Genomic DNA, 27,334 nt, shown 5'->3' on the forward strand with positions numbered 1-27,334 from the left:
ATTCAGGGATCATTAGTGGCTCTCTCCCCAGAAACTTGCATTATTGGTTCTGCTATTCCTTTGAAATTGAGAGACCTAATTGTGCATTTTTGCTACATATGTGCAGCAGATCTCAATGGAAGGCAGAGTTTGGCATTTGTTAATCCAGCAATAGAATCTTTTGCAATCTTCAGTAGATATTCTTTATTGAAAGAAGTGTAATTTGAAAAAAAGAATGAGTTAAGGTGTGACTTGATTTTAACTGAAGTAAATGCACCATACTAAAAATACCCTTTGCGGTCTTTTGCAAAAACAAAACTACATTGAATGCACTTGTTATGGTCAGTAAAATACATCACCTACAGGAATCTAATCCTGCTGTCCTTAGGAGGAAAATTCCGGTGTACAAAGTATGCTGCCCACTGAGCTGTTACACAAAGCTTTAGCCAAGTCTGTCATCTTCTCCCTGCTGTCTTCCCAGCAGTTCATTTACCTGAAGCAGCTGATACTTGGCCTTTCTGGCAATATAAAACTGTATGTCTTGTTAAGAGAGGAATTTTTTTTTGTTTGTTAATGTGATATGGGATGCAGTTGACCATAATCTTCCTGAATGGATTTTTGGGGCAGATGAATAGGAACTGTCAAGGATAACAGAGAACACAATGCCCTGAAAGATTAAAGGTTCAGTTCCAATCAGGTGAATATAGTGGAGAGTAGGATTTTCTATTTGATGACACCTGTGCACAAGAAAAGCAGCTATTCCCAATAGGTACTCAAGGTGGATATTTAGTAATGTAAATCTGCTGTTATCTTGGCAGGCAAATACTTTTAAAATTCTTGACATTTTTTCCTGTAGGGATTTCTGTTAAAAGTATGTGATGTGTCAAGATGGCAAAACTTTTTTTTTAATCTCTGCAATGAAGTGCAAGATAATTTAGGGCACAGGCAATGCTTTGTGTCATCTGGTTTATCAGCCTTGAAGGAGACCTGTGTACAGGTGACTGGGCTGGGAGCAGCTGCCCAGTGAGGGAATTGAGATCTCCAGACTGTAGGCAGAGTAAGTTACAGCATCCAGCCAGTCCTCCTGTGTTCACAGTACTGACTTCCTTCACTTCCAGAGCTTTTCAGTTTGTCACTTCCAACAACTTTGTTTCCTAAGTTCTTAGAGAAACGGGAGAGCAGTAATGATTCTGTAGCTGAGATACCTGTTGAGGAACAGAACTTAAATTCATCTTCTGTTACAAAGTTTTTTTGTTGATTTGGCATATTTGCTGTTCACTGGAGAATTTGTTTGTGGATTTGTTTTGATTTTTTTTAAAACCTAAATCATACCTATTAAAATATATCCAAAGTTACCTTTTCTTCAATCTTCTAGAATAAAAAATCACAGTTATTTTTTAATGCTTTTTTAGGGACAGAGATCTTTTTTTCGCAAAAATCTGTGTCTTATTCATAGCTTTCAACATTTCTGCTTAAGCAGAATTTTTTGTATTTGCTTGAAAAGCTCATAATTTTTTTCTCATTTGTGGTTCCTATTTCATTTAAAGAGAATCTGATGCATTTTTATTTGGATTTTGTTTTGATCTTTCTTGCAATAAATGTTGAAATGCTTCAGAGCCTAAAGACATATACACACGATGAGCAGCTCTTTTTTGTTTTCCATATATTTTATTTATGAAACCACCATGAAAACAAAAATATTTCCCAGAGTTTCTATTCTAGGTGGAGCATTCAGCCTTAATTATTTTGCAGCTTGTAATTCAAAAAACTTATCTTCTGTAAAGTATAAATTTTCAAGGTGTTACAACCTTCAGCAAATTCCTTTAATGTAAAAAAGCATCTAATGTCCCAGCACTCTGTGTGGAAAGAGTGTATTCTTAACTATATATGTTTGGTGTATCTAGGTTCCTTAAATTCCCAGAACAGGAATTTCCTTTCAACCAGATTTTTTGTGATCATATCCTAAACCTAGAAATCAAGTACTTTTCTGAGGTTCTAAATTTCTCATAAGTTATTGTATAGAAGTTTTATGTTAGTAAATAATCCCTTTGAGGTGAATTTTGAGAAAATTCATAAGATACCATTTATTATATCTGTACAGTATAATTTCTTCATTATGTCTTAATTTTTGCTTGCAGGCACTTAGACCATCATAAACTATGGGATCCTAATGAATTTGCTGTTTCCTGCTTTAAAATCATCATGTATTCTATACAGGTAGGATTTTCTCTTGGTTTTTTTTTCCTTGTTTCAAGCTCTTGAGAGAGGTTTCAAAGCTCATCTCACTATGCTAATGGTAGACAGTAGATGAAGTCAAAGAATTCAAAAGATTCAAGGGAAGGTAGTGGGGTGGTCCTTCTCCGCAACAAGGAGCAAGGTGCTGGTGTGACATGGTGCTTGACAAAGAAATCTCTCAGGTTGGTTATTTTTCTATGCCAGTAGAGATTTTCCAGCCCAAGAGACCAACTTCACATGCAGCTGTTATTCTGAGGATTTTTAATAGTGGACAGCCTGTATTGTGGCCTTAAGCTGAAGGAGGGAAGGTAAAGATTTTAATATTAGGAAGAAATTCTTTACCAGAAGAGTGGTGAGGTACTGCAACAGCTTGTACAGGGAAGCTGTGGCTGCCCCATCCCTGAAGTGTTCAAGGCCAGGTTGGACAGGGCTCTGAGCAGCCCAGTCTAGTGGAAGCTGTCCCTGCCCAGGGCAGGGGACTTGGAACAAGATGGTCTTGAAGGTCTCTCACAACTCAAGCCATTCTATGGCTCTCATTGTCTGCTGTAAACCTCAAGGTATTATTCTTTAATTGCATCAAACAGAGATGCCCAGAAGATAAAAGTGTAAAATTCCAGGTTTGTGGGAGAAAGCTGAGTTTTCTGACCATTTACATCAATGGTGCTGAATTCTTTGAGCTGCAGTTAGATTAGTGAGGGACAATTTCATGCTTCCTCTGTGCTTGCAGATGTTCCTGGATACTTTAAAGAACTCTTTTGTACACTGGGCTGGCTGAATGAACCTGTATTTCTTCATCTGACATGGCATTTTTTTGAATCCGTATTTAGTCATTAATTGATTGTACTTCTGATAAGTTTCTGAATGAAAATGTTGCAGAATGGGAACGTGGTCATGACCATAGCTGAGTGATGTATGAGCTTATTCTTGTTAAAGTCACAGATGAAGATTTTCTGTCTGTTTTCTTAATAGGCACAATATTCCCATCATGTAATACAAGAAATCCTTGGACATCTTGATGTCCGCAAAAGGGATTCAGCACGAGTTCGTGCTGGCATTATTCAGGTTCTTCTGGAAGCAGTTGCAATAGCAGCTAAAGGATCAATAGGTAAGTTGTATTAAATTAAAGGCATCAAGTCAAAGGATAAATTTGTAGGATAGTGCTCATTTTCACTTTGATTTCAGAGTGATTGGAAACATTTTGAAAAGGTTTTGTGTATAATTTTTTTTCCTTTTTGCTGATAAATGCTTGAAATCTTACTTAGTTTGCAATTACTCCAAGCATATACACTTGGTTATTTGACTCTTATATAATCCTTTTCATTGAAAAAATGATTGAAAAAATTGTGAAAGGCAGATATTCCTGTGTGGAAAGAAATCATAAAGTCTGAGAGAACTGTGTGTCACTACAAAATGTCAAGGGCACTGTTGCTTTGTGATACAGCTGTGACCTGAATATTGCAGGAGTAGAATGCTCTTTGAGAAATGCTTCCTTATTGAGTGTGAAGAAGCTGAAATAAGGTGTAATAATGTCATTTAAAATTAAGATAGTTCCTTGAAATAAGAGTAGTTATGAAGAGGTGCACGCTCTAGTGCTCTTTTCATGAAGTTCTTTGGTGTCCTGCTGAAATATTGTTTTGCTTCATTAGCTTGAGCCTGGATGTGTCCTTCCTCTTGCGTGCACAGACTTGTGAAATCTTTTACCGTATGATGAAAAGAGCTCATGATTTGCTCCAGTGTATAGAACTGGATTTTAGTAGCAGGTTTTGAAATAACTGAAGTTCAGGGCCGAGTACCTGCAGTTAAATCCATTCCTGGTGCTTAATTTCAGCAACCACTTCTCTTTTGTATCTGAAACTTGCATGGTGAGTTGTCTCTGGGCTGTTTGCACTCCCCTTTCCCACAAGACAGGGACAATGTAGAAAGAAAGTGAGAAGTTTCATGGAGCAGGATAAGGACAGTTAGATGGGTGGAGCAAAACTTGCATGCACAAGGAAAATCAGGTTACCTCCATCCTGACCAGACCAGCAGTTAATCATAATGGATTATACATACATACCTGACTGTATTTCCTGATTCCAAGTTAACTTCCAAAGTATCAAAGTGTAGGCACACCTCAAGTTTTTCTCTAGTCGTGATGCCTCAAACACTATAATTCACTTTGTTCTCTTCATTGTCCTACTCTCATTACTTGTGAAAATGGATTGAAAAGCCCAGTTTTAATTTTTTTCAGACATCTCCCCCTTGACAAGTGCAGTCAGTGTTATTTGTTGTTTCCAGGCCCAACTGTTCTGGAGGTTTTTAACACCTTGTTGAAGCACCTGCGCATTAGCGTTGACTTTGAGCTGAGTGACCGGCGCAATTCCTATGAAAGCTCCACTTTGAGCATCAGCTCCAAGGAGAGTGATGAGAGGATTGTCCAGAATGCAATTATTCAAACAATTGGTGAGTAATACAATTTGAACAGGCTCACTTAAAATTTCTCCCCTTTTCTCTCTTCCCCAATGAGATGATATTGGACCAACTTGAATCATGAAGCAATACTACTACCAAATGTGGTTTCTCTGATTGTATTTGCCTCTCATTCTCAGGCTTGCTTTATGTGTTTGATTTCTGAAAGGTTTTTCTTTTAAATGTTAGCTGAACACGTAGCCAAGAAGGTTATGAAAATTAAAAATGCGGGTGGACTTAAAATTAATTTTAATTATATTATTATGTGGCCCTTGAAATGTAGAAATCTCTACGTTTGGTGCAGAACTACTATTAGTCCTTCTATGAAAATCACTGCAAAAAGTTGTATACAGTAATAATACATTTTTTCATAGGTAGTGCTTTAAAATTGATAGAAATGAATGTTAAACATAGTCGCAACAATGACACCTAATGGCCAGTTGTGCTACCACGACTTAACTGAAGTACTTTAATGCACAGCAGTTGAAATTATTTTCTCAACAATGTCTCCCTGTTTCTCAGATTTTCCCTTATGACAGTGATGTTGTATAATGGGGTGCATTTATGATATGCATTCCTATTCTTAAAGAACAAGGGAGATTAGCTTAAATGTTTGTACCTTTGCTTGCCTTGAAGAGCACTAACAAGTATATAGTAGATTATTTCTCACCATTTCAGTAAAGTTCCCAAGTTAAAACATTTAACCCCCATCAAAAAAATATCCCACAAACCAACCTTTTGTGAAGCTTCTTTCTACTGAAGTTAATGGTATACCATTTCATAGTAATAGAATATCTGGAGTTGGAAGGGACACATAAGGATCAGTGAGTCCAGCTCTCTGCTCCTCCCAGGACTGCTTCAGCTAAAGCATGTGCCTGGGAGCATTGTCCAGGTACTGCTTGACCTCTGTCAGGCTTGGTGCTGTGACCACTTCTCTGGGGAGTCTGATCTAGTGGCCAACCTTCCTTTTAGTGAAGAACCTTTTCCTAATGTCCCATCTGAACTTCCCCTGATGCAATTCCATCCCATTTCCTCATGTCCTGTCACAGGTCCCCAGAGAGAGATAAGCATCTCCTGTTGATTTAGTCCTAAAATACTTGTATGACTCCAGGATTTCTGTCCCCTCACTTGTAACATTTATTCTCCAATAAACAGACAATACTATGTGCCATGAGAAACACTTCCAATTCTTCACTAGGTACAAGTTAATAGACTCCAGATATTTAATTTTTAAATTGTACATTTAGAGGAGGATAAAATTAGGTTTTGGTATTCAAAGATGAAAGTATCATGAAAAAGACCCACTAAAATAATTCAGTAAAAATAAATATGAGATTATGCCCTAAAACAAGTCATATGTTTATTTCTCATCTATTTTGACCCGCTAATATATTCCTTGTTTTTAAAGGCTTTTCTTATAAAGAGAAGGGCCCTATATCTCTTTTCTTCTGTGATTTTGTTCTGTTTTTATTTAGGATTTTTTGGAAGCAATCTTCCAGATTACCAGAGATCAGAGATTATGATGTTCATTATGAGCAAAGTACCTGTTTTGGGAGCAACTTCACAATCGCTGGATCCCAGTAACCTTGGGTTTGTATATCCTGTATTTTTAAATTTCAGATTAAAAATGTAGATTTTAGAATCCTGATAAGTTAAGAAGTGAAAAACATTAAGAAAAGCGAAATGCAAGTTCTCACTCCTTAGGGGCTGTATTAAATACTGTGCAGAACCAAGACAAGCTCAGTGTCAGCAATATGAAATCGACCTGCAGACATTTTACTGATAAAAATTACCTGATTGGAAGGTCATTTATTTTTCACTAAAACACTCTTTCTCTCTGCATTTGTAAAATTTTTTCTGAAATTATGTACTTTATGGTTGTTAATTCCATACCTTTTTATATGTGGGTTTTGAGAATGAGAGGAATTCAATTATAAATTGCATAGTTTACAAACTATTTTTAAGGTTTTGTTTTTTTAAAATTCTGTACAAGTTGACATCAGATTAAGAAATATCTGCAGAAATTCCAGTGATTTTTTTATTTTTCCTATGTATTCAGAAATAGGAAGAAGCTGTAAGTGGGTAGACTTAATAGACACACAATTTTAAAGTCACTCTACCCTGAATACTTTTCCCTATAACAGGAATATTTTGTTTAAAAGACTCTATTTCCTCAGCATGGGGAAGTCACTGAAAGGGCTGCAGCTGTGCTTTCCAGATGTGCACAGACACTTTGCAGCACATAAGTGATCCCCTCATAGATTAAGTAGGAAGTCATTGTCATTCTCCAGCTTCTTAGAGCTTTTCATAAAATATCCCTGCAGCATGGGATGCTATTCCATGGAGGATACAAGTCTGTGCCAGGCAGTTGTCACTCATTGTGGAGGTATTTCAAGAACCAATCCATATTAAATTCTCTACTTGGATTAACAGTTGAGGGTGGTGGTTGTTTTTTTATAACTGTATAATTTTCCATTTATGAGACTCTGTGTAAACATGTGTCTGAGCAGTGTGTTACTATGATGTGCATATGTCACTCTGAGATTGGTGGTAAAGTCTGGCATTACTTAGAATTTTGATTTCTGCTGCCCAAGACATTTGAATGATACAGACAGCCAGGATTGTAGCCCAATAAGATAGAAGCTTCCACTGTTATGTAATGACCAACTTTTGTGAAGAGGGTTGGTCTTCCTTTACACTATTTAATGGGGAAAATGGCTTTTTACTTTCCTGAAAGAATCTCTGTGAATGGAACAATTTATTCCAAGCGCACTTTTATCTCTTAAGACCTTGCAAGAATAGTGACTATGTACCTTCAGCTATTTGGCTACTTTTAGTACCTGCAGGAGGGAAATGAAAACAGATGAAGAACACGTCAAGTAGTGTTTCATGCACCTTCCTGTGATATGAAAGCTGAGGAGTATTTCAGTTTTTCTTACTGATTTTGCCAATAACTTTTTTCCAGTCTCAAAGTTTTGGGGTCTGGCCTAAAGAAGAAATGTCCACATTTCTTAAGACTCCAGAAGAAATTTTCAGTGCTGATGCTTTTGAAAATAACAGGCTGTCAAGCTTGTAGTGGTCAAACATTTTAGAGATTTCTGAGTAAAACAAAAAGATTTATACCTCTTTCACAAATACAATTTAATTTTTTCTTCAACTGAATGTGCTCCATTTTTTCAGCCTTCCTATAAATGTGTCTTTCAAAAACATTTAATTATTGCAGCTCAGTTGGAGATACTTTCCTTTATCTATGATCATCCAGCATCCCTTCCAAGACTGCTGTGTTCACTTGTCAAAAATGGGAATAATTGAGTAGAATAATATTTCAAAGATATGCAAGAAAACTAATTTGCAAATTTTTTTTCCAATTTCAGAGATTTGGGAACCAGGAGGATTCAAATCATGTTATTGAGATCTTTACTTATGGTAAGCCTTTTGTGATCAGTATAATATGTAATAAATACACAGTGTTTCACTTTATGTATATATTTACATATAAAAGTACAGTATAACAACACTGGACTATGAAAATAAATATATATTGATATTGCATAGACCTGTAATTCTATTGTGTAATATTGTGAAAACATTTTTCCAACTTACATTACAAACAGCGCAAGAAATATGCCTCCACCTTCTGGAGCACTTCAGTGAATGTCAGTTATAATTGGATCTGCAGATCCAAAAGAACATCCTAGAGTAGGTTGAGTTCTCCCAGCAGTACTGGCAACATCAAAGTGAAATCACTTTCATCTCTGAGCCTGGAAAAGTGGTAATTAGTAGAATGGCCAATGTTTTTAAAACCATAGGAATGGATACCTCAGACACAGTTGTTCTTTCCTTCCTAATGTTTCCCAAATTTCTTGTAATGTTGGATTGAATTTTTTATCACAAATACATTTCTCAGCTGTAAATCTTCAAAGAGTATTTCTGGAAATAGACCCAGATGGTAAAAATCAAAAAGTGGGTAGTAAAGGAGGCTCCTGCCAGTAGAATCCTGGCCTGTTTTGTTGGAGAAGCTGAAAACTGTTTAATAACTCAAATAGGGGAATGATTTCACAAACACCAAAAGAATGTCCTCCTGCAAAATGAGTTTTTGTCCCTGCTTTGACATGAAACTCGTGTATGGTGTTAGGCAAATAGGTTAAACCATTCTTGGCTTGTCCAAATCTGAAATCTTAGACTCTGGTTTGCAGAAGAGCTGGGCATTCAGAGTTGCAATTTAAGGATAGAAAACTTCTTAGGAAGGACCTCAGGTGGTAATTTTGCACATTGTCTTCATTAAACATAGACTCAGGTATGTCTAAACTGTTCCTGACAATGTTAATCTCACCAGTATTAAAATTCCAGTAAAACAGGTAAGAACTGTTCTAATGATTTGGGGTGCTACATAGCCTGTAAGTATGCTTTAAGGGCGTCAGAGTGTGGAAGGGATTTAACATTTTGGACACTGAATTTTGGTTTGCATCTCTTTTAGAATAAAAAATAAAATCCCATCATGGCTCAAAGGTGTGAAAGTCATTGTTCTCATGCTTAATAAATTAGTCATTGATAAATATTGTGAAAAAAATGCAGCATTGTACATCATGTATTGTTTACAAAGGAATAATATTTAAGAATGATCAGTCTGTTGTCATGCATACAAAGGCAGACAAGTTAATGCTGTATAGGCAGTTGAAATCTGGCGCTTCATTAGAGGTGTGCTCTTAGATTTGCAGCCTGACTGCTTGTGATATCAGTAATTTTCCATGTTCAGAAAGACTGATCAGATACCTTCTTGTCCCCTGGTGCTCCTGTCAGCCACATCCCTGGGAAGCCTCAGCTAAGCTGGGGGCACTGTGCTCACTCAGGTTTAACCCCGAGCACCAGGGAGCACCCAGGCACTCACTAACCCTGCCCCAGGGGCTTGGGGAGAGAACCAGGACAGCACCAGCGAGAGAAGTGAGTTGAGATGAAGACACTTTAGTAAGTAAAAAAGGAAACTAAGAAAAACTAAACCAAGAAACGAGAAAAAGAAGTAATAGAAAAATAAAACAAAATCCCAACTGCTCACTACAAACCAACTGATAGCCAGCCAGTCCCTGAACAGTGGCAGCCCTCACAAATTGCCTCCTGTTCTGCTGCTGAGCATGGCACATTTTAATATGGGATGTTCCTCTGGAGGTGTGTAAGCCCTGCTCAGCAGTAGCCAAATCATCTCTGTTACCAGCACTGCTTTGGTCACAAATCCAGAACACAGTAGCACATGTGCTGCTGTCAAGGAAATTACCTATCCCAGCCAAAACCAGTAAAACACAGCTCACATGTAAGAATTGTAAGGGTATGGAATTATTAAATTATTATGTAAGCCTTGGATGAAAATACTGTTGCATTTATTATAATTAAATTTGGATAATTTTGCTCCCCTCAAATTCAACAGGTTAAATGTACTTTGTAAAATGTAACCTCCATTTTAAGGGATGGTAAATTTTAAATATTTGTGGCTACTGTAGATGTTAAACTAATTAAAATTTGAATTAGTAGTTAGGTAGATGTTTATTTTTCTTTGTGTACCTGCAGAATTTGCTTTAGTTAAAAGTAACTGAAGGAGACGTGTAGGGTAGTAGTAATTTTCAAAATAGCACTATGGCACCAGTTTTCTAAGAAAGCGATATTTGCTTACTTCATGTTTTTCAATAAAATAGTATCCATAAATTATTGAGGTGTACATATAGGACCTGCTTTCTCATTTTTAATTTCACCTGAGCTTACTCTACCATATATGAACAGCTCATAACCTGGAATGGAAAAATCTCTATTGTAAATATTGACTGGAATTCCTATAATCTTCAATTTATGCCCTGCAGTTTTTCATAGGCCATATAAAAAAATAAATCATAAATCATACCTTTATTTTTTGATTCACAGTGTGTTTTTAAAGAAAGGATCCTGAAAAATCCTTTTAGCATGAGTGACTTAATTTGAAAATGTATGCTGCCATCCTTCCAAATTCATACTGAGGTCAGGAATTTTCAAAATTAATACAAAAATTCAATTTGAAATCTACCTTGTGGATGCCAAAGCAATCCCACTAAAAAGTGACAGCTGTGATTAATTCTTACAATGCAGTAATGCCACATGGATTTTATTTCATACAATGCACAGGTGACTTCAGGATACAAAGCCACAACAATAAGTAATGCCCTTCCTGCCCCCTTTCTGGACCCATTGCTGTCTCCTTCACTCATGGAGGACTCGGAGCTGAGGCAGCTGGTGCTGGAAATCCTGCACAACCTCATCGACCGCCACGACAACAGAGCCAAGCTCAGAGGGATCAGGTACTGCTCTGCCTTTATGGCCTGCTTAAATTCCAGTGCTTCACCTGAATGACAACTGCTGCTGATTTTTAAATGTTTTTGCTAAAATGAATTATTAATGTACTGTTTTGGTAAATGCACGGTGCTTAGTGTCATTTATTCATGGCAAGAGTTTTACAGGTAAGCCTCAGAGCACAGTACCTTAAAGAACCATTACAAATATCATAGTTTTATCACAAATTCTATCATATAGAAGACAGAATTTAATATTTATTTTTATTTTATGTAGATAAAAAAATACATTATTATCATGATTATTCTCTTTATATATATGATTATTCTCTTTCTGGTTCTCCATCTTCAACTGAAATTTAAATATTCTTTTTAAGTATGGATATAATTAAAATGGGAATTGGGTCAAGATCTGTTTGAATAGTTCCTGTATTCCCCATTCTCTTAATGTCCACCTTTTTTTTTCTGAAACAACACATCTCTTTCATTTGTAGAATAATACCAGATGTTTCTGATCTAAAGATAAAACGAGACAAGATTTCAAGGCAAGATGTGAGCTTCATGAAAAAGGTAATAGAATGAAACATCACTTTTCTGTCTGGAAATAAGTAACTGAACCAGTGCTTTTGCTTTTCTTCTACAGCTGGGGTTTTGCAACAAGTCACAAAGATCAGTTTGAAATTATTGTAATCAAGTTACAGTGGTTTCATTGTTGAGTTTCTCTAGATACTTAGATGATTCAATGCAATAAAATTTTAATTTATGTTTTCAGTTAAAACCTTTATATGCATGAAATTAGAACAGCATATGTCAAAACCTTGATTCTGGAAAGATCTCCCTGTTGTTAGATCCCTGCATAGCATTTAATTTTTGCTCAGTAGCATTTTTTTCACTAGTTTGGCCTTCATTTTGCTGTATTTTTAGACAATTTTGTATTTAGAAATTTTTTTATAGCTCTAGTACAGAGCTATAAAAAATATTTATATATTTTATATCTTTGATATAAATGATATTTTATATCATTTATATGTTATGTTTTAGGTAAAGATGTCAAGAGAAGATAACTTTGCACAAAAGAGCTGTCTTCTTAAAAGATTATTTTCACAGGAATTTTTACCAGGTGACTTCTCAGTATATTTGGCTGTAAAGAAAACCAGGGTTTTTTTAGATGATACTTAAGTGGAGTGAAATGGCTTACAGTAGATACCTTGGGTTTTATGTGGGAAAGATGCATAAAGCTGTTACTGTGCTCTGTCATTCCTGACTGTGGTTTATCTGCATAGGTATGTTAAAAAAAACCAGAAAATACTGAAGTAGGCCAAAATACTGCATGTAATAGTATGCAAACTAGAGTTGTACAGCATTCAAGTAACTTTGCAAGATAAATGTTCTTGCTATAAGTTAGTCCAGTTAATATTCTTCCAGTGTATGTTCAACTGGAATAATACAAATATAAAATATATTCCAATATTGACAATTATTAGTAATGTGTCTTTTAAAAAGTGAATTAAATCTTAATTCAATAATTTGATATCTATGATTTAAAGCAATTTGGATAAGATGTATTTTGCTAGATTAAAGTTGTAGCTGTCAAACTAAATATTTGAGTTGTTAATATTGATCTGAACAAAAGGGCAGAAGAGGAAAAGAGATTCTTCACAGGTCAAGAAAAGAGCATACAACCTTCTAAAAAATATATTAACCCTGAGCAATGAAGTCAGTCAATGATGATCTATGATACTGTTACTCACCTGGTGTAGGTGTGCACGTTAGCAGCCCACTTCTATGCTCTGCATAATCATAGGACAGGGATGAGGCATTTCCAGAAGTTCATTAATATCTGGAGACCAGTTGGGCTTGTTTGATGTTACATGAGGATGCTGAGGCAATTTTGTATCACATCCAGGTGGAATGGAACCAAACATAGGCACAAAACTCTTTGTCTCAGACCAGTTGCTCAGTTTATATCTATCCTTTCTTTGACGGGAAATATTTAACTTCTCACATTTTCCAGTCATTTAGAAAGATACATATTGATAAAATCCACATAATCATTTATTTTCCTATTGGAATGCGATTCTTTATCAGTGGGATAAAAAAATTAATTACTTTTATTTTCCAAATATACTGGGTCTTTAAACAGCTAACCTTTATTTTGTAGTAGCTTCTGTGCTTTGCTGATAGCTGTGTTTCCCCTTTTCTAAATCCAATGTGGATTTGAGCAACTCTTTGATTTTAGAGATAATGAAAAGACCAACAATTCCATCATTATTTCTTAAGTTAATATGTCCTGTTTGAAAAAGAGAGGTTGAAAATTACTTTTCTTCCTCCTCCTGGAGTTGAATTAATACATCTAGAGTTAGTATTTAGGTCTTGAAAATTATTTGTGTCAGGTGATAGAGACTTGTACCCCCCTCCAGATTAGGAATGCTGGGGTGGTACTGAGCTCTGTTCCATACAGCACCTGCTGCTTATCTTGTGTTTCTTATGTTTGCATTTTTCTTTTGTGTTGAGGTAGTAGTTTATTTACTGAGATTTGGTTAGGCACATTATCATGAGAAGAAAATCACTTCTGAAGTAGAGAGTCTTTCATTAAATGACCTGTATTCTTCACTAGAGCTGCAACCTCCCTACCCATGTCAGTAAATGAGTCCTGCTCACCTTCTGAAACAACTTCTAGCAGAATTTTTTCTTGGTTTGCTGTTTCAGGGGAGTTTCTTAATGAACAAATTTGATGTCTTCACAAGGATAACACTTGGAGCTCATCAGTTCTTGAAAATGAGTTCTTGAAATGTCTCAAATGTTCTTGAAAAATATTTCAAGATTGCTTTTTGGTTTCTCCTTTTCATAAATGGGCATTTTTTTTCCAATATTTCAAGAGGAAATTAATTCTAATATCTGATACTGTGCAGTAGTCATGCCATTCTCTGTATCATCTTCTCTATCTGTACATTTGTGCATAAAATAGAACAGTACAGTGTTTATAAAGAAACTGTTATTAGAAACTTGAAGTCTTCTTGATTAATCATGTACTTGTTTCTCTATGTATGTGTACACCATGTATTTTATCCTTCTTTTGTTTTTTTAATTCTCAATTGATCTAAATCAAAGTTGGCCCTGTTTGGAGTTGAGAGTTGGACCAGAAGACCTTCAAATATCCTTTCTAACCTAATTATTCTATTATTCAATACCCATTTTCCCTTTTATGTCTTTCATAGCATGGTCAGCAGTTGTACAGACACATCTACCTAGGCTGCAAAGAAGAAGACAATGTCCAGAAGAACTTTGAACTCCTGTTTACATCCCTAGCTCTTACCACAATAGAACTGGCCAATGAAGAAGTGGTGATTGACCTCATTCGATTAGCGATTGCCTTGCAGGTATGGGTCTGTGTTGGCTTCATTGACTGACAATTCAGTGTGTAATTGGAGATGTGAAGAACTGGGGGGTTTTGTGTATTGGTCTTCAAATTGGAAATCCCATAATTTGGTCTGGACTTGATTGGTTACTAAGGAAGTGCACTTTGTATGTACCACTAACTAATGGGGAAACTTCTTCTAATCAGTTTTGGAACAAACTTCCACAACATGTGCTCTTCAGAAAAAACAGCAGATGTGGAAACTTGTTGAAACATGTATTAGAATCACTGATATTCACTAGCAGATTGACAAGGTGTTCTCTCAACCTATGATCTTGTGTTCTGTATAGAATGTATGGAGTGTCTGCACCCAGGATGAAAACTTCTGTATAATTAACTGATTGATTTGGAATAGCTACTAAACCAGGCTATTTAATCTTACCTTAGAGTAATATTCTGTCAGTGTTTTAGGCTTTATTCCTTAACATTTCCTTAATAGGTCAAGTATTAACTCATACTTGCATGCAGTCCTCAGGGAAACTGAATAACTTACTAAGTTTATCTGCGTTGAAATCAAAAATAAAGTACTGCTAACATGTGCCCTGGATGAAATCATGCCTTGTATTCGCAGTATATTCAGTCATTAACCTTATTCCTAAATGTGCAGCTGTATATAAGACATCTGAAATGCAGTGTACATCCTTAATTTTAAAAGATGTAATTGAACCAAATCCTTACTTGGTGGAAATGACATTAGGAGTTTTACTAGAGCAAAAATAATGCAATCTGAATAAACACAGAAGTGCCAATATGCATTAAATAATTCCTTCTATTGTGCTGTATCTGTGATTCACACTGGTGATCTTTATTATCAAACTGCTGTTTCTAATTTTCCTGAGAAAATGTTAAGATAACAGGTGGTAAGGACAAGAGACTACCAGTCATTAACCTGTACTTCCTGTCTCAGAAACAGAAGTTTGAGTTGAGGAAATTTATTTTCCTTCATAATGGTTGAATCTTTAAGCTCTCTAACTTCAGATCAATATATTCCTACTTCACAAGTGAGCTAAAAGACTAGAATTTTGAGATGATAGATACCAATGTTAAGTAATATCAGATAAACATCATATATCATACAGTGTTACCAATGATAATTTGACTTCCATGTATTCAGGACAGCCTGCTAACTTTGTAAACATGATGCTACCCCTTCTATTTCAGGATATTGCCATCATCAATGAGGATAATCTGCCAATGTTTAATCGTTGTGGTGTCATGGCATTGGTTGCAGCATATCTGAACTTCCTGAGTCAGATGATTGCAGTGCCTGCCTTCTGTCAGCATGTCAGCAAGGTAAGACATGGTTAAATACTTCAGGTCATGCAGAACAATACGCAGTCTGCTGTAAAATCAGTAAATAACTTGTGTCAGGTGCTTGCTCGTTGTGTTGATCTCCCCTGTTTGTGTCCACTGACATTGTTCTTGACCTTCAGTCTCTCATGGCATTACTTGCTGACTCTTAAGATAATAAACAAAATAATCTTCTCTCAAGATACAGCATTTTTTTTGCTTATGGTGCCATATATAAAGGGCCAAATCTCTATCTGGTATAATACTTGACCCCACTGTCTTTGCTAAAATAGTATTGACATGCACAAGATCATGAGAATCAGATTTTTAGTCTAAAGGGTGAGAGTCTCTTTCTCTGGTTAAAAGAAATCCCAAATGTCTCATTTGTGTTGAGGTTGATATTAGTGAAGGTTAGGTGTTGAAGAAAACAGCTATGGAACTATTCCATTTGTACTATTTGACATGGGATTTTTTTCAGGTCATTGAAACCAGAAGTGTGGAAGCAGCTTATTTTCTACCAGAAACAATTTTCAAAGACAAAGCCAAGTAAGTAGATACAAAATGGGAATTAGTGGACAGTGAAGCCCCTATTTTGCTATTAAAAATCATACATCATTGAGAAATACTCCATATGTGAAAACAATCAGAGGTTTTATAGTGTTCTGGACAGCCAGAAGAATCCCAACATTAAAAGTATGTACACTTACAGGAAAAAAAAAATGGGCTTCAGACATTTTTATAGTAATCAGAGGCATTTATAGACAATAGGATGCTCAGTGTGCTAACACAGCAAAATAAATTTTCACTGAATCACAGAATGGGTGAAGCTGAAAGGGATCTCAAGGTCATCTGATCCAAGCCCCGTGCTTAACAGGGTCACCTGGAGCAGATTGTGCAGGACCACATCCAGATGCTTTGGAATATCTCCAGGGATGGAGACTCCACAGCTTCTCTGGGTAACCTGTGCCAGTGCTTGGTCACCTTCACCTTCACACAAAAAAGTATTTCCTGCTGTTCAGGCAGAACCTTCTGTGTGTCAGTTTGTGCCCATTGTCTCTGGTTCTGTCACAGAGCAGCACTGAGAGGTGCCTAGTTCTGAGGCCTTCCCACCCTCCCTCCCTTAAGAGAGCTGTCCACTTTATGAGATTCCCCTTATTCTGTCCATGCTGAACTGGCCCAGCTTTCTCTCTCTTCACTGGAGAGATGCTCCAGGCCCATAATCCACCTTAGTGACCTTGTGGAGCCCTGTGATGGGCTCCCTACATGTCCTGGCTAGCCCAGCTCCTGACTCAGCACTCCAGGTGTGGCCTTACAACAGCTCAACAAAGGGCAAGGATCTCCTCCCTCCGCCTTCTGATGCAGCCCAGGATACCCTCAGTCTTTTTTGCCACAAGAGCACAATACTGACAAATGACAATTATTAGAGCTAATTAATTACTATTAATATTAGTGTTGCTGTGCAGGTTTGTCATTTTTTTAAATTTAACAGAGATCATATTCTCTCAAGATGTAGCAGAACAGGTGAAGAACATATTTCAGATAAACAAGAAGTGTTAAAATAATCTAAAATACTGCCGAGGTTTTTTTCAGTGGACTAATTTTAGGTGTGTATTCATTCCTAAAAAACTGAACAAGCTTTATTTCCATCAAATCATTACCATTGACCCTTCTTGGTTGCTCACAGACATTAGAAAAATATTGTACTTAACCAGCAAATATCTATTGGTAGACAATAACTTCAAACATATGTTTTGACAGTCTTCCAAAATCCTTAGAGAAGGATGAAACAGATCTGTTTTTCCTGACCAACAAGATTGCAGAATCATTAGGAGGCAGTGGATACAATGTGGAAAGACTGTCAGTTCCATATGTGCCCCAGGTAACAGGTAAGTGGTAATTAATAGCAACACCACTTAGTACCAGTTATTAAGAATGTTTTCCTAATGTGTTGTGTGCCAGTGAAATGTAATGTGACTGGTAGGCAACAAAACCTAATCAGATCATTTTGTCTTCTTAAGGTGTTTTTTTTTTCTCATGAGCTACTGTATTATTGCTAAGAAGTTTCAAAGATTTTTTTTTCCTTAAGGAATGGAAGTGAGGCAGAAGGTCCTAGAACACATTTTGACTCTTTTTAATGAAGTCTCTGCTTCAAAAGAATACCTGCACTAACTTGATCTAGAAAATGAGGAAAGAATATACAAGTCAGCTTGCTTTATCCTTTTCATGTAAACATTGAATGAAAGATACTCCATCCTTTTGCCACACTGTTTTGTGCTGATTTATTTGCCTTAGTTAAACTGTCAATGAGCAGATATTAATTTAAGCAAGAGTGAGATACTTTCCTCCATTAGATACCCATGCAAGCTTAGTGTCAGGTAACAGTGGAAATAAAGTGTTGCCTGAGGAAGGTTTGTGGGAGTTGGTGCTGCACAGGCTGAGTGAATGATGTGAGAAGGACTAGCTAGTATGTGACATTTGTGTGGTTTTGGCTTTTATTATATTTTCAACAGCCAATTGAGCAAATTACTGAAGAAAAATTGATTGAAGAATTTGTTCTTAATTTGTTCTTAACCATGTGTGTTTTGTTACTGTATATAAATGGATTGCCATTGTAATAGACTAGGGGATACCCCAGCCCAAATCATGGCCTTTTTAAAGTACCTAGCAGCAAAATGTGATTTCTGTGTTCTGTAGTTCACACATAGAAAGAACCACAGTACATACAGATAGTGAGTGCCAGATGGGTTCTCTTGCAGTCTAATTCAGAATCATTGCTGCCTGCTCTTGAATCTCTCTTCTGGATAGTTATTGAGGGAGGAATCGGGCTCTCCAGACAGCAGATGTGGTTTTGTCCCAAAAATGCAAGCAGGCACATTAGTGATATGTTCCAGCACAGCCACAGTGTCTGTTTTCTGTTGCTGGTTGTCTTCTTCCGAAAAGGATAATGTTCATATGCTTATTTCTTCTGGCACCTAAAAAACCAGTTAACATTATATTTTAGTATTGGCAGAAGAGGTGGGCAGCAAGTGAGGAAATGTTACAGGCTTGGAGTGAATGAGAATGGAGTGAGGAAGATAGCCTGGTTTGAAATTTATGTTAAGCCTCTTCTAGAAGCTCAGATATGTTTGTACCCAAATGACCTCAGGAAGATTTTCTTGTACACTTTGCTAAAAATGCGTTCCCACACAGGAAGAGACGCAAGTTCTGACATCAACATTAATTGAGTTTAGCTGCAAGTGTGATTAACTGCCTCTGCAGGTGATGAGAAATTGCCATATTTAATCCTTAGTAAATGTGAATCAGATGGGTTCGGGGATTTTTTAATCTTTTATAAAGAGCAGCAACCAAAAGTTGTTTCTTGACTGTTGCCATAGCCAGTTAAGTTCATGAATCTCTGGTCCTGTGGAATATTGAGCTTCCCAAGCTTTTAATTTAACTGAGTTAGGACCAAGAAAATATTTTGTAATTCCTAAGCTTTTCTTTTTTGCTGCAATGAAATATTACATTTCTGCTATTAAGATTATAATGCTAGAATGTAGTGTTTCAAAAGAGATCATTAATCTTAATAAAGAAACAATCCCTTTTTTTGTATATTCCTGTGAAACCTAGGGTTGAACCCAAAAAGCTAGTAAATATTTCATCTTAATTATTTCTGCTATTTCCAAATATCAGTGTTACAATGCTTAACCATGTCTTATAGAACATAATTTTCTCATCTTGTCTTTGTTTCATGTCTTGATACTTCTTAACAACTAGAAAGACATTTGTATTTGCAAATTTTTATACATGTTTCTCTTTCTTACTTGAGGGAGGGAGAAAACTAATAATTTAAAAGACTTTCAGTCATTTTTTGTCTACATATACTTATATATGTATATATTTAATTCAACTCTATTTCCATCAGGCAAAAAACCTCATAAATGCAAACACAAGTCAAAAGGTAAAAATGAGCTGTAGGTCAGTCTGCTCTCCTGCCCTGTGGTGTGTCCCTATAGGATGTGCAGTCAAAAAATGCTTTTAGAAGGCCTAAAGACCTTTAGGCCAGAAATTGTGTTGTACTTAGTGGATTTAGTGTTTCCTTATGTCTTTTTTGTTTCTCCCCTTGACCTGCCTGTAGCAATGTTAGCTGCTGTGGGGTTTTCTGTTGTCTTTGCTCATGATTTTGAACTCTACCAAAAAGTAGTTTCCTGTTTTGTTTTCCTGAGCAGGTAGTAGAGCCATAGGTATCATTTTTGTGATGGTACTAATTACCTCTTTGAGTGAGAGTACAAAAACCTGTAGAAAGTTGGAAGAAGCTCTCAGTTGTTCAAAGAATGATGATTCATCTTAATCACTGGCCATTCAAGATAATGACTGCACAAAGAATAGAGTCCCTAACCCAGGAAAAGAGGCACCTTAAAGATCATCTTGTTCCAAGCCCCTGCCATGGGCAGGGACACCTTCACTATCCCAGATTGTTCAAAGCTCCATCAAACCTGGCCTTGGACACTGCCAGGGATGGGGCAGCCACAGCTTCTCTGGGCAACCTGTGCCAGTGCCTCAGCACCCTCATGGGAAAGAATTTCTTCCTAATATCTAATCTAAATCTACCCTCTTTCAGTTTTAAGCCATTGTCCCTTATCAAAAGTGATGGAGCCCACCTTGGTCAGTGCGGTGACACACAGAGCTGCACCCATTGCCCAGGCAGTGGGGCCAAGGCTTCTGGGACAGCCTTGGCAGGGGCTGGGCCAGTGGGTGTTGGGGCTCCATCACTGTCCTTGAGCCCCTGGGCTCCTTCATGTGTGTGGATGAACACTGTATTTTATAAGAGAAAAAAATGGTAATTGTCACAAATTTTTACCCAGTTCATATGCTGAAATTAGAGATAAATGAGCATATTTGATTTGCAACTTTAGTGAGGCATCCATTACAAAAATGAATTCTGTCCAAAGTAGTCCCTGAAATCTATCTCCTGGTGTTTGTGTGTCAGTTCTAGAGAGAGCAGCAAGATGGCAGCAGAGATGTGGTTTTGTTGGGTGTTTTCTCTTGTAGGCTGAGGTGCTTTCCTCAGATTTGGAATGTATTGGGTCATGTACCAGTGAGCCATCAGGGATTAAAAATTCAGTAAATTCTTCACAATGCCATTTCAAATGCTCAGGGTGTCTGAGAACCTGGCAAATATTAGTTGAATTCAGGTGTTTTTCACTAATCTTGTTCTTTCACTGCCTCTTGATTTTAAAATGACATTTCATTTATGTGACTTCTGAAAGTTATTTCTTGGTTTTTAAAAGCTGAGCATGTTCAGCTCTGCTGGAATGAATTCTGTTTGTTCATGCTCAATATTTGCACTGCAAAAGCACTTTGCTTGGCTAGAAGTGGTTTAAAAAAAGGTTGCAGAAGAACCAGCATGAATTGCCTTGTCATGGGGGTGTTTTACAGTTCTTCTCTTTTTTTTAGTATCAAGTGCCTGTAGCTGCTTCTAATTGTGCAGTGCAAGTCATCAGATAATGATAGCAAGGTCCAAATGGCTTGATCTTGGCTAAAATCTAAAATGTGACATTGTAATTCATGGTTTTGTAAATGACACACACAGAAGTCAGGCCACTCAAGTGTCTGTTTGTCAGAGGATCTTTGTGACAAGTCTTAAAATGTATTTTTACTGTTCATTAAAATCTTTTGTTAATATATTAAATGTCAAAAATGAGAAAACACTAGTGGCGCAATGTCCTAGGACTGCAGTCACAGAAGGAGATTCCATCATGATGGATCATTTGATCATAATCTCTTTTATGCATTAATTAAATTGTTTTGCTTCTTTTAGTATCAGCACAGTTGGTCTTACTCTGACAACTTTTTAGGCCAGCTGGACCTGCTAAAATATTTGTAGGAGTGAGAAAGGGAGAGAATTTTTTTCACCCAGTAGATTTTTAGACTTGCTGAATATGGTACTTGTAGCAACAAGAATAAGGAAGGATTGTTGTTCATTTCCATTCAGAAATCTTTGTTTCTTCTGTCAATGAATCATATTCCATAAGCCCTTTTCTGTTTCAGAATACCTTAAAATTAAGACATTAATATTTCAATTTCACAATAAAAAAAAAAGGTCAGGCTTTTGTAAAGGATTTTACAGCTGTGTATCATCATGTGCTCTGTTATTATTATGCATTTGAATAAGACATCAGTTTTTTAAATTCTGGACTTTGAAGGGAAAGTTGAAAAGACCTGTAATGAGAGGAGGGAGGGACTATGAAAAGGTTATTTTTCTTCATATTTAGTAATTTAGGGCAGTAACTCTAAATGTATCATTTTTCACAGTTCAAATGATAAAATAGATGATCTTGGGTTAAACAGGCATATGGAAATAAATCTGCATCTGATGGGTAGAAATTTGACTGAACATGTTTTAAGAGTGTTATGCAAAAAGTGAGATAATTTCTTCTTATGCTAGATGAGGACAGACTCTCCAGGAGGAAGAGTATTGTGGACACAGTGTCTCTTCAGGTGGATATTCTGTCTGGCTGTGGCGTAGAGGATAAGGTATGAAAATCACAGATTATTTTACAACAGCATCCTGACTGGAGAGAGGGGGGAATGTAATTGAAGTATTCCCAGGAAGTCAAGTACCTGATTATTCTAGCAATGTTACATATTTTGGGGAAATTTTTTTTTTTAAGTTGTGAGTTTGCAGAAATGTGTTGTCAAAGACACTCTTATTGTATAAATAAATAGAAAATATAAAAATAAAAATAAAATATAAAAATAAAGATCTTATTGTTTAAAAGGGTCGAGTATTTGTCACTGCAGTTTTTACAGATAGTACTACAGATTATGGTGTAGCAATACATTTATTTACATGCTGAACAACTGATATTTTATGAGTAAACATTCTAAAATATTTTCTTTGCCTTTTGACGGATACAATAAATTTCAGCATCTGTATCCCTGTATCATTTGAAATATTTGAGAGACTTGTTCAGCAGCCTGGGGCTGTGAGATACAAGCCTAGAGAAATAGAAGTCTAGTGGAGACCTGCAGTCTCTGAGTGGGACAGGTGAAGACTGGGCAGGCTGTGTGCACCAGTGTCACTGTTCCTCTGCAGAGGAGTTTGACATGCAGCACAGGAAGTATAAAGTAGCAACAAAAAGTTCATATGTAGGGTACAGGAGCTGATGTTAATTATCCCTTAGGAAGACCACATTATAATTAAAATTATCCCCCATCGTTCGACACTTCATTTGAAGTATTTCTTAAAATAAATTTCTACTTCTACTGGACATTTTTCAAGGTCCTGCTGATTTTTATTAAGTAGATTTCTGCTGGCTGCAGTGGAGATGAGCTGTTGAAATGGAGGTGTTTGTACCTCAGATGAGGTACAGATGGTTCCTACTTTTGACATCTTCAAGCACAACCTGCCTGGAGACACAAAGCAAAATGTGTGGACTGAGTCCACCTGAGTGTTAGTTAAAAATGCAGTATTAAGCTATAGCAAAGGAGCAAGCTTTACTTTAGACAGAAGTGATATGCTTTGTACTATTATTATTGTTATTGTTACTTTCTGCTTTGTGTTCATTATACCTCAGATGATCTTTTGTGTTCATTTCTTGCTTTTGTGCTTTAGCAAGGATACAGATAAAAGTAGAAAGAATAAAAAGGTGTTTGAAAAATAAGTGAGACAATCAGATCTCTAACTTTTTGAAGCTAGTAAACGCTCCTCACAGGTCTGTTTGACATAAATATTCTTTTTTAAAATCACTCATTATATGTGGTTATGTGTAATTGAACAACTCCCTTGTAAGTAGAATTAAATGAAAGAAGTTTCCATTTCAGATTTCAAGTTGTGGTGATGTTATGTGAAGCACTGATACATAGACTATTTTGAAGTGGATGTAGTGTTTGTAGATAAAATCTTTTTATGGATTCTCAGCTTAATGTGCTCTTAATGTAGTCCAGTGTCTTAGATAATGAATTCCTTTTTGTCTTAAAAACATGAATTTTATTAATCAGGAACAGAGGAAGCAAAGTATTCTTCCTTTACTTGCTTTATGAGGTTTTACAAGGCAAAGGAGAAAACAGTATTTTCCAGTTAGCTGACTGCACCTTCATACCTGTATATGAAATCTGGTTTTCTTGCTGTGTAGATTAGTCAGTATAGCCATCCATAACCATTAGCAGAACTCAATTACAAAAAAAAAAAAAAAAAAAAAAAAGGAAACATAAATCTTTATGATTGAGAGGATTACCTACTTCATTAATGGAAGTTTTAGGACATAATGATGTATGATATCATTTCTGCACTGAGATAGAAGACTGTTTATGCATAAAATAGCTGTTACTGTATACAATGCAAATGCAATTCTACTGTCAGCAGACTCAAAGTTTTTTTCTGGTGCCAAGTCTGTTAGTGAATCTTTTTCAGGAAAGAGTTATTCCATAGTTATCTCCATTCATAAGGTGAAAGCACTTGTAAATGCAGGTTTTGCTTCTGGAGTATTAATTAACCAAGTATAATGCTGGGTAATATCAGCAACTAATGTGGAGGTTAACTGGCACTATGAAAAACAGCCATAAACAACTAACATTTACCAAATGTGAGTATAAAAGATTATTTCAGAACCTGAATACTCTGGATCTGTAGCCATATCCACAAATATTTGACAAAAAATTATTTATTAATTTTTATTTATTTAGCGGTAGAGAATACATGCTTATTAATTAAAACCTGTTAGAAAAATATAATTTACAGCTGCAGCTCATGAAATAACTCTCACGTAAAAAGGAAACAGCTACTTCCTTTTCCCTTAACAGCAGTTCAAGCCAATAAATTAAAAAATTGAAAGAACTCATAATTTTCTGAAATGGAATAAAGGAACTTTTTGCTACCTTACCCCTTATTTTAAATCATACTGGACCATTCTAAAGAGTTAATGTTTATCAGGAAGAATAAAATTGCTGTCTGTTCACATGTTGGAAGGATTGAAGTGGGGAAATTCAAGCCAAGAAACCATGTTATGTTCAGGTGAAGACTGTTCTGCCATCTAAACATTCTCCCCTAATGCCAAGAGGGTGGCTTCACTATAAATACATTTACTGGTATAGAAACTATGTCTATAATGAATTGAAACACTTCAGTAGTTTTGCATCCTCAGGCAATTCCTGGTGAAGTGCATCTGCAGCAGCAAATGGATATTCCTATCAGTAGATGAACAGATTTTCTCAGTGCATCAGACATAGCTCGTTATGAAGAGCCCTTTAACTCCAGTGTTTATGGTGTAAGCACCAAATGATTTGGATCCATCATGGTACAAAGTTAGCCTAAAGCAGGAACCATTCTCCACTCTGCATTCCACTGTCAGCTCCCATTTTAGCATCACATTCTGGTAACTGAGTTGGGTCAATTGAATCTGCTTTTCTAGAGGAACCCCTTTGGGGGTTCTCTCCCAAATTTGCCCTGAACCAAAACACTCAGCGATCCTCAGGAAGCAGTTGATGTTATTGGCAACAGCTGCCTAAGAACCAGTACTGAGATTTTACAGTATAGAAACACTACAGCTTATTCCTGACCTAAAGGACTCCTCTGCCTAAATCCAAATCCATTTATAAAGGATGTTACCACAGAGCATCTTGAGTACAATTTGGAAAGTTTTCCTTGATCTTAGTTGATAAAAATCTCCTCACTAACTGCAGTGGCTTAAAAATGTGAATTAGTGATCTGTTGCCTGTCACAGAAATGAAGTTATTGGAGACTTGTAAGGCAGTAAAGTTCTGGCTGGTTTTGCCTTCTGTGTTTTATCATATTCCTCATTTTTTAGAAGCTTATATGTTATATGTGATGATTAAGGAGTTTTGTTTCCATGTCTTTAGGTTGATAATACTGAAGAAATCACCTTTGAAGCTTTGAAGAAAGCCATTGGTAAGACTTGTTACAGTTGTGTTTGTGCAGCATAGTTCACTATTACTGTGGTATTGCTGAAGAAAAGGGAGAGGCCAGAATAACATAAAATATTACATTTTTTTCTTTTCAGCTAATAAATTTATTAAGAACCCCAGTTACTTATTTCTGAATCTCTGAAATGATACCTTGATAATGTTAGTGAATTCATTTTCTGAAGTTAATGGGGCTGAATGAAAAGCATCTGGAAATGTCTGTCATCTATTACATTTGCAGTACAAAGCTATAAATGTGAGATATTCAAGTTACATTGAGTGATTACTTATGAGGTAACTTGAGTATTTTTTTTTTGTATTAACATTTTTGGGTCTTCAATGCATTCAGAAACTAGGTTGTAAATAACACATTGTGGATTTTAAAGTAGTAAGATTTTTTAAAAGATTAGTTTTCTGACAAGTGACATGGCTGTGCGAACACAGAATTATCCAAATTCCTCATTTCATATTACTATAAGTAATTGCTAATTAATGCTTTTCAGTCTACCAAAATCCTGTTTAAAATCTGGATTAAACATTGATGTTAAGAACAGGAGATACATTCTGAACAGTAAGAAAAGTCTGACCACCTGTCAGCATGATACTGGGAGATTCTTGTTTCCTCTTGAATCTGAACCTGTGTGCAGTAAATGAGAAGTGCAGGCAATAAAGCAAAAGAGAGCCTGGATGTTACTTTAATTAAAGACCATCTCCCTGAAACTTTATCTATGTTTTGCTTTAGGAGCAATGCCAGATGACTGATCACTTGAGAATGGTTGCACTTCATGCAAATGCCTTATTCACTTCTGTAGTGCACATTTGATCTTTCTTGTACTTCATAGGTAAAGATTGCATTTGTCTTTATTTTTTTTTCATTATTCTTTTAAGATAACAATGGACTTGAAGAACAGGAAAAGGAAAAGAGGCGTCTCGTGATTGAGAAGTTCCAAAAAGCACCGTTTGAAGAAATTGCAGCTCAATGTGAAACCAAAGTGAGTTTCTACAAAATGTTAGCACTGAGGATATCAGTGTAGGCATTAGTGGGCATGTGCTGACTGAAGGTGATTTGAGTTGTGTCACTGCTGCTGTTACTTGTTTAGAAGTTCAGTTCTTTGGTTTGTCTCCACTGCTATCAATGGTGGGAGATTCCAGTAATTTTAAGTGTGTTTTTGTTTGTTCCCAGACCATTTGGAAGGTAATGGGTAATTTGTACATTCTTCACCTTAATTCCTCTTCCTTGCTCTGTTTGAAATCCAGGTTCACAGTCCATTCCTATTTCATTCTGGGATAACTGGAACAGCATTTAACCCACTATGTATTTTAAATAACTAAATGTATTTCAGGTTTGTTAAACTCCTGTCTGCAACAGCAGAATTTTCTCTATTAATTCTTGGCACTCCAGAACAGGCTCACCCAATCTCAAATACATCTTTAAGGCTCAGAATCCTTGCAGCAGTGAGAAAGGCAATTAAGAAATGTGGCCTAGATTTATATGTGGCAGTGTGGAACACACTCACCTGAGTGTGGCCTGGCACACCCATTGTAGCCCAGTTCATTATGCATTTTTAACTTTTTTTCAAATGCATTTTTAACTTTTTTTTTCCCCTAGGCAAACTTGCTTCACGATAGACTGGCACAGATACTGGAACTCACCATCCGGTAAGGCTTTATGCAAGAAGAATATCATACCTGAAAAATTATCATTTTTAAAGAATTGTGGCTGTTTTCAGATGGTTATGTCATAGTGTTCTCA

General features: G+C 36.3%; 1 protein-coding gene across 6 annotated transcripts in view; it reads left to right on the forward strand.

Annotated features, from left to right (window-relative positions):
- EFR3A (EFR3 homolog A) overlaps positions 1 to 27,334 on the forward strand; it is a 75,190-nt gene that overhangs the window by 43,686 nt on the left and 4,170 nt on the right. For all 6 annotated transcript variants that reach the window (XM_064706701.1, XM_064706703.1, XM_064706702.1 and 3 more), the window contains 15 exons: positions 2,118 to 2,196; positions 3,184 to 3,319; positions 4,492 to 4,656; positions 6,138 to 6,252; positions 8,037 to 8,088; positions 10,807 to 10,979; positions 11,465 to 11,540; positions 14,189 to 14,350; positions 15,550 to 15,681; positions 16,157 to 16,224; positions 17,437 to 17,564; positions 22,106 to 22,194; positions 25,519 to 25,567; positions 26,470 to 26,573; positions 27,191 to 27,240. In XM_064706701.1, the coding sequence (XP_064562771.1) occupies positions 2,118 to 2,196; positions 3,184 to 3,319; positions 4,492 to 4,656; positions 6,138 to 6,252; positions 8,037 to 8,088; positions 10,807 to 10,979; positions 11,465 to 11,540; positions 14,189 to 14,350; positions 15,550 to 15,681; positions 16,157 to 16,224; positions 17,437 to 17,564; positions 22,106 to 22,194; positions 25,519 to 25,567; positions 26,470 to 26,573; positions 27,191 to 27,240 (1,578 nt within the window). The remainder of the gene's footprint in view (positions 1 to 2,117; positions 2,197 to 3,183; positions 3,320 to 4,491; positions 4,657 to 6,137; positions 6,253 to 8,036; positions 8,089 to 10,806; positions 10,980 to 11,464; positions 11,541 to 14,188; positions 14,351 to 15,549; positions 15,682 to 16,156; positions 16,225 to 17,436; positions 17,565 to 22,105; positions 22,195 to 25,518; positions 25,568 to 26,469; positions 26,574 to 27,190; positions 27,241 to 27,334) is intronic.

Source organism: Zonotrichia leucophrys, chromosome 2 (genome assembly GCF_028769735.1).
Source record: "Zonotrichia leucophrys gambelii isolate GWCS_2022_RI chromosome 2, RI_Zleu_2.0, whole genome shotgun sequence".
Classification (NCBI taxonomy): Eukaryota; Metazoa; Chordata; class Aves; order Passeriformes; family Passerellidae; genus Zonotrichia; species Zonotrichia leucophrys.